A 7,164-nucleotide genomic window follows, 5' to 3' on the forward strand; every position below is an offset into this window, starting at 1 on the left:
TACGACTTGGAGCGTTAAGGGGTTAAACACTAGGGTTGCATATGGGATTTTTCTAGTAACTGCAGAATCAGGGTAATACATTTTGAGATGTGTTTCTATTTTAACACCTATTTTGTTCTTGTAAAAAAAAGATTAAAATTTAAAATCTGCAAAAAAAAATTATTTATTTTTTACCTACACCTTGCTTCAATTCTTGTGAAACACTGAAACGGTTAACAAACTTCCGAAATGTTATTTTCAGCACTTTGAAAATTTAAGTTTTCAAAACGTGGTAATTTATAAGTGTTTTCTAATATATGTCAATACGTAATCAAAACTGAATTGGTCCCTAAAAATATAGGTTTTAAAAATTGCTTTTCAGAATTTCAAAAATACATGCTAATCTAGTAAGCCTTCTGACATCCTAATACAATAGAGGAGGTTTGGCTTTTTTATAAATAAGCACAAAATATATTACCCCAAATTTACCACTAACAAGTACAATGTGTCACGAAAAAACAGAATTCAAGATTTCTTGTTTGCCCCTTCCTCCTCATTGTACTATTCTCAAGTAGGGTCCCATAATAAGGGTCAGGGGCCACACACAGAACTGACTATCTTGCAACCTGCATAATAATTAAAATGTATAAAGTGTAGAGGAAACTTTTTCTTGTGTGTAATGGGAATAAAATCCCTCCCTAGATAATCAGCCCGTCACACAGGAATGAAGGAAGAATATAAAAGGTAATGACACTGGTATATTATTGCGTTGCAGCCCAGCAGCCACTCTGTAAGTAACTCATTATGTGTAGGTCTGTGATTAATCATTGAGCATTCCAGGTAATTTTTTTTATCACCAAATCTGATATCTTTCAATAATACTCTTTCTAAAGCTGTAATAATTTTAAAGGGGTATTACATTTTCAACAAGTAAAGCTTATTAATTGTATAATAAAGAGCTTTAAAGGTTTGCAATATACTTTCTGTATCAAATCCTCCTAGTTTTTGAGATCTTGCTTGCTTTCATTCAATATGAACCTGCTTTGCTTTCAGTAGATAAAAATCAGTCCTGGTCATGTGATGGAGATATAGGGGCTCAGCTTGTTACAAGACAGCAATCTCCTACCTGTACTGCAGCCCGTCCTGCAGATGTGTGTTCATCACATGACAAAGGGAGATTATCAACTGGAAATAAACTATAAAAGTTCACATTAAATGGCAACAAGATGGAATAGGTAAGTAAGCAGAGATCTCAAAATCCGTGAGAAAATGAGAGAGAATGCATAATGAAATATTGTATATGCTTGAATTACACAATGAATAACCTTCATTTGCTCAAACTGTAATACCCTAAAACTGTTCAAGTGTAAGTTCATTAGATCAGGGGGAGAGATAGTTATTGATCTAGAAAACCACTTGTAGCTGGAATGGAAATAGTTAAAGATGCAACTCCTCATACAATATTTTATTTAAACATGCAGATAAATGATGCCCACTGTCTAACTGGTCACAGCCTGTCGATGGGTACAGATGTAACAAACATTAACTTGATATTTAATGTGTTCTGATAAGTCCACTGCAATGTATCACAATGCTGTAAATCAAGTTACTAGTCATGTTAATGATTGCTACATCAGTAGGTAATTAAATAAACTTAGCCTTTAAAAATCAGCAGCTGTTCTCACTTCCCTCTTCGCATACTGTTCTATACTTCTACCTGTTGTCAGCGTTCATAAATAGGGTTATGTATACCGTGTTTCCCCGAAAATAAGACACCGTCTTATATTAATTTTTGCCCCGAAAGAGGCACAGTGTCTTATTTTTGGGAGATATCTAATAATACTCATGTAGTAGCTGGCGTTCGGGTCCCCTTGCACTGGTCTGAATAGACCCCTGCAGCAAGCTAATGATGTCATTCAATGAATGACTGTGATTGGTTAATCGAGTGCCAGCTTTGAGTGGCTGATGTGGTACTCGATTTACCAATCAGAGAATTAGCTTGCTGGAGGCGGGATATTCAAGCCCCACTACCAGAAAGAAATTCTCTGTAGGCATTCAGGAGAACACGGCAGCCTGTAGCAGCACCATAGCCCAGCGCAAGGGACCCGAACGCAGCCTACTAGGTGAGTTTTTTTAATGTAGTCTAGTTAGAGCTTATTTCCGGGGAAGGGCTTATTATCGAGGTAGGTTTTATCGTGGAAACGTGGTATATGTGCAGATCATAAGACACATGACTATGATACTGCTTGCATCTACAAAATATTTATGAAAATATCTGACTTTTGTAAACTGTAGGAAAGCCTGTACAAGAGAACTAGACCAGTGGGAAAATGTTTAAGAGGGTGCCCCAACTACTGCATGTCATTCATAACACTACTTTAATCATATGGGGCAGGGAGACATTTTGGGCCCTTCATTTTCCAGGGCTGAAATGATACCGCAGCCAGTGTATCCCCTATAGTTAAAACTCTGGACAAGCCTGTAACACAGTAATGTGAAAAAGTCATATTATGGTGATACATCTGTAGTCACATTCCAAATATTTAGTCACAGCCTGATTTTTGGAAAAAGAAATAAAGCACATATCAACCTTAGTTGGTTTCCTGAACAAAACAATGGGTTCACTTATTGCCAATAGACTGCACATCACCAGTCTAGTTTATAATCTTCTGTACTAAAAAAGATGTCTTCACTCTATTTAGAATGAATTGAATATCATTATATTCCAGATTAATTGTTGAATAATTCAGTAAGTTTACAATGAACCAAACAAGAGTGATGGAATTCATTCTATTGGGTTTTGGAAACCTTCACAGCTTCCGTATTGTGTTCTTCATTCTTTTCTTGATCATCTTTGTTTTTACAGTTATGGGAAACCTTCTTATCATCATCCTGGTTTCCACCAATGTCCAGCTCCAGTCCCCCATGTATTTCTTCCTTTGTCATCTTTCCTTTTCCGACCTTGTGATTTCTACAAACATTGTTCCTAAAATGCTTGGTGTTATTCTACTAGGAGGGAAAATAATAACTTACTTTGCTTGCATCACTCAATTTTACTTTTTCAGTGGTACAACCCTTGCTGAATGTTTTCTCCTTTCAGTGATGTCCTTTGATCGATACTTGGCCATCTGCAACCCCTTAAGATATTCTGGTATCATGGACTTCAAGTGCCAGCTCTATCTTTCACTATGGCCATGGCTGCTTGGTCTTACTCTTAACTTCATATCAGTCATGTCAGTGGCAAACTTTAATTTTTGCCATGACAATATTATTGACCATTTCTTCTGTGACCTTTCTCCTCTTCTGAAGCTTTCTTGCTCAGACACTTCTGTTTTAGAAATGGAGTTCTTTCTGTTTTCTGTGCCACTGTTTATCTTTCCTTGTGGTTTTGTCATTGTAACATATGTGTATATCTTCCAAGCTATACTTAAAGGGGTTCTGTCATTACAATCTGTATTTTTTTTCTCCAGTAAATCTGCCCCGCTGGCACAACCTGTTGTAAATAACACATATAAAACGTTTTTTTCAGAAGTAGTACTTACCTAGGCTCCATTTTTCACCTCCATGCTCTGTTTACATCTTCAGCCCCTCCTGCTAGGAGGTCATCTCCCAGCACCCCTTGCTGTGCTGACCACTTCCGCCCTCACAAAGCTACTTCCGCCCATCCAGTGCAGTGAATAGTCCTGCCTGCAGTCTACCAAAATCTGCTAGTGTTTCTCCCTGCCTCTGTCTCTGAACACCCAGAGTTTCCCAAGGGCCTCCAGATCTTCCCTGCAATCTCACAGTAGCCACTCACTGTAGTCACTCAAAGCAGTCACTCATAGCAGTCACTCATAGCAGTCACTCAAAGCAGTCACTCATAGCAGTCACTCATAGCAGTCACTCACAGTAGTCACTCACAGTAGTCACTCCACATGGTAAAAACAGGAATATTCCCCATGCAATGTATTGTATGAGTGTATGTATATATACATTTATCTATGCGTATATGTATCAAGATGTGTGTGTATAGATATATGTATGTATGTGTGTGTATATATATATATATATATATATATATATATATATATATACACATACATACACACACACACATATAATATGTATAGTAATATATCTACACACTGCATAGGACATGTACGTTCCACGCTTACACCCGTGTGCGGCTGCCCTCAGAGAGACAAAAAAGTGCACAAAAGTGTGCGCAACTGCACTTACATCTGTGTAAAGCTGGTCTTATTGTATGTATATATGTATGTCCTGTTGTACCGCCTCTAGCTTGGATACAAGATGTGATACAGGGGGCATGCAGGCTCTAGTACCCTGTTGTACCACCTCTAGCTTGGATACAAGATGTGATACGGGCGGGCATGCAGGCTCTAGTACCCTGTTGTACCACCTCTAGCTTGGATACAAGATGTGATACAGGCAGGCATGAAGGCTCTAGTATCCCGTTGTACCACCTCTAGCTTGGATACAAGATGTGATACGGGTGGACATGGAGGCTCTAGTACCCTGTTGTACCACCTCTAGCTTGGATTCAAAATGCGAAACGGACGGGCATGGACGTTCTAGGACCCTGTTGTATCGCCTCTAGCTTGGATACAAGACGTGATATGGGTGGGCACGCTGCCACTTGGGATGCATTATGCATTGACACTTGGGGGTCAGGATAACAGCATGCTGACAATAGAGGGCAATGTATAGCTTTATGTCTTTGGTGATGTTAAATTCATTCTCTGTAGCTGATTTTACACAAGTGAGCACTATATCAGCCCGAGAAACTCAAACCAATATCTTGCATGGCAAATATGCGAGTGTGTCTGCCAGTGCAGTGCGCCTTGTAAGAACAATGCATTGCGATGTGTGTATGTGTGTAAAATATATACACATACATACATACATACAAACAAACACACACACCGCTGTAGGAGCAACTGTAAGAAACAAAATAAATGGTGGGAATACGGCGGCCGCCTGATCTTTCACGCACATAGTATTCATAGGGGAGGTCCTATATTTTCTCGGTCAAGTATTAACGAGAGAGAATTCACAGTAATCATAGGCTTAGTTTTGTCCCAATATACGGCCGTGACAATCATGGCCGCATAAGGGAAGAAAATTACATTTGCCTGAAACCGCCATATACACACACACAGACAAATAAAGCTAGATAGATATATGTGTGTATATACACATAAACATATAGATGAATAGACGCGGATGGATAGACGGGCAGACGCAGACGGATAAATGCAGACGGATAATTACAGACGGATAGATGGATAAATACAGACGGATAGACACAGACGAGTAGACAGATACAGATAGCATATATATGCATATAAATATATATATATATATATATATATATATATGCATATATGCTTTTTATATATATACTTTTATTTTTATATATATATATATATATATATATATATAAAAGCATATATGTGTGTGCATATATATATATGCATATATATATGCATATGCATATATATATATATATATGCATAAATATATATATATATATATATATATGCATATATACATATATATATATATATATATACATATATATATATATATATATATACATATATATATATACACATATATGCATATATACATATATATATATATATATGCATATATATGCATATATATATATATATGTATATATGCATATATATATATATGTATATATATATATGTGTATATATATATATATATGTATATATGTATATATATATGTATATATGTATATATGCATATATATATATGTATATATGTATATATGCATATATATATGTATATATGCATATATATATGTATATATGCATATATATATATGTGTATATATATATATGCGTATATATATATGCATATATATATATATGATTATATATATATGCATATATATATATGCACACACATATATATATGCATATATTTATATATGCACACACATATATGCTTTTTTATATATATACTTTTATTTATATATATATATTTATATAAATAAAATATATATATGCGTATATGCAGAAGCTTGCATTTCCATTGGCTAATAGAAATATATTCTGCCTGACAACAGTGTCAGGGATACATTTCTATTGGCTGAGAGGCAGCAGAAGCTTGCATTTCCATTGGCTAATAGAAATGTATTCTGCCTGACAACAGTGTCAGGGATACATTTCTATTGGCAGAGAGTGTGCACGTGTAACGTGCTCCCAGGCGAGCGCGAGCGCGCGCAGACTCGCGCATGCGCAGTCGTGTGCCGCGCTCCCAGGCGAGCGCGAGCGCGCCGCAGACTCGCGCATGCGCAGTCGTGTGCCGCTGTCTCGCGCGTGCGCAGTCGTGCCGTTGTCTCGCGCGGCTACCTTCATTCCGCGCTTCCTCACAAGACAATGTACGCACACGTCACTAGTGACGTATGCGTACATTGACCTGAAGGAAGCGGAAGGTAGGCAGTGTACGCTTTTTGACCGGATGGAAGAAAATCGGGTTGCTGGAGGTCACGTGACCGAATTGACAAGCGGCTCCAGGAGAAGATTTGGGATAAGAAGAAGAGGTAAGCAGGCTGCCTGGGGAGCAATAGGTAAGTATAAAATTTTTTGTTTTTAATGACAGTACCCCTTTAAGATACCTTCTACAACTGGCAGACAAAAAACCTTTTCTACCTGCAGTTCTCATCTTATTGTTGTGGGGACATTTTACGGGACACTAATAGGTAAATACATGATCCCATCTAAAGAACATTCATTGCTCATTAATAAGATTGTTTCCTTGCTGCATACAGTGTTTACTCCTCTGTTTAACCCTATAATATATAGTTTCAGAAACAAAGACATAAAGACAACACTTAAAAAACTTTCTGGCTCATAATGAGATATTTTACTGCAGATTTTAGGTCTTAAAAGAGCATTCTAATTAAATTATATTCAGTTGCTTCTTAAGCCACGTTCAATATACAAGCCCACAGATACTGCTCATCTGTGATTGACTAGAAGATCCAGCCCATAGGCATTAAAATTTTACTGTCAATATAAGTGTCTAGTTAAAAATGTTTGTGTACCTGTTGAAGCATTCCTACCTGTCCTGACGACTTCCCCAACAGTAATTCAGGGACCATAAACAATCACATCCACATCTGTGCCTTGCCATAAGAATGTGTATCATAAG

At 37.2% G+C, this 7,164-nt stretch overlaps 1 protein-coding gene across 1 annotated transcript; it reads left to right on the forward strand.

Moving 5' to 3' along the window:
* Nucleotides 1-2,739: 2,739 nt before the first annotated feature.
* LOC136587381 (olfactory receptor 11L1-like) lies at nucleotides 2,740-6,867 on the forward strand. Its single transcript, XM_066585953.1, has 2 exons — nucleotides 2,740-3,414; nucleotides 6,625-6,867. Exons 1-2 carry the CDS (start codon nucleotides 2,740-2,742, stop codon nucleotides 6,865-6,867), a joined length of 918 nt encoding a protein of 305 aa, XP_066442050.1.
* Nucleotides 6,868-7,164: the final 297 nt, after the last annotated feature.

The sequence above is a fragment of the Eleutherodactylus coqui genome, chromosome 13 (assembly GCF_035609145.1).
Source record: "Eleutherodactylus coqui strain aEleCoq1 chromosome 13, aEleCoq1.hap1, whole genome shotgun sequence".
NCBI classification, from domain to species: Eukaryota; Metazoa; Chordata; class Amphibia; order Anura; family Eleutherodactylidae; genus Eleutherodactylus; species Eleutherodactylus coqui.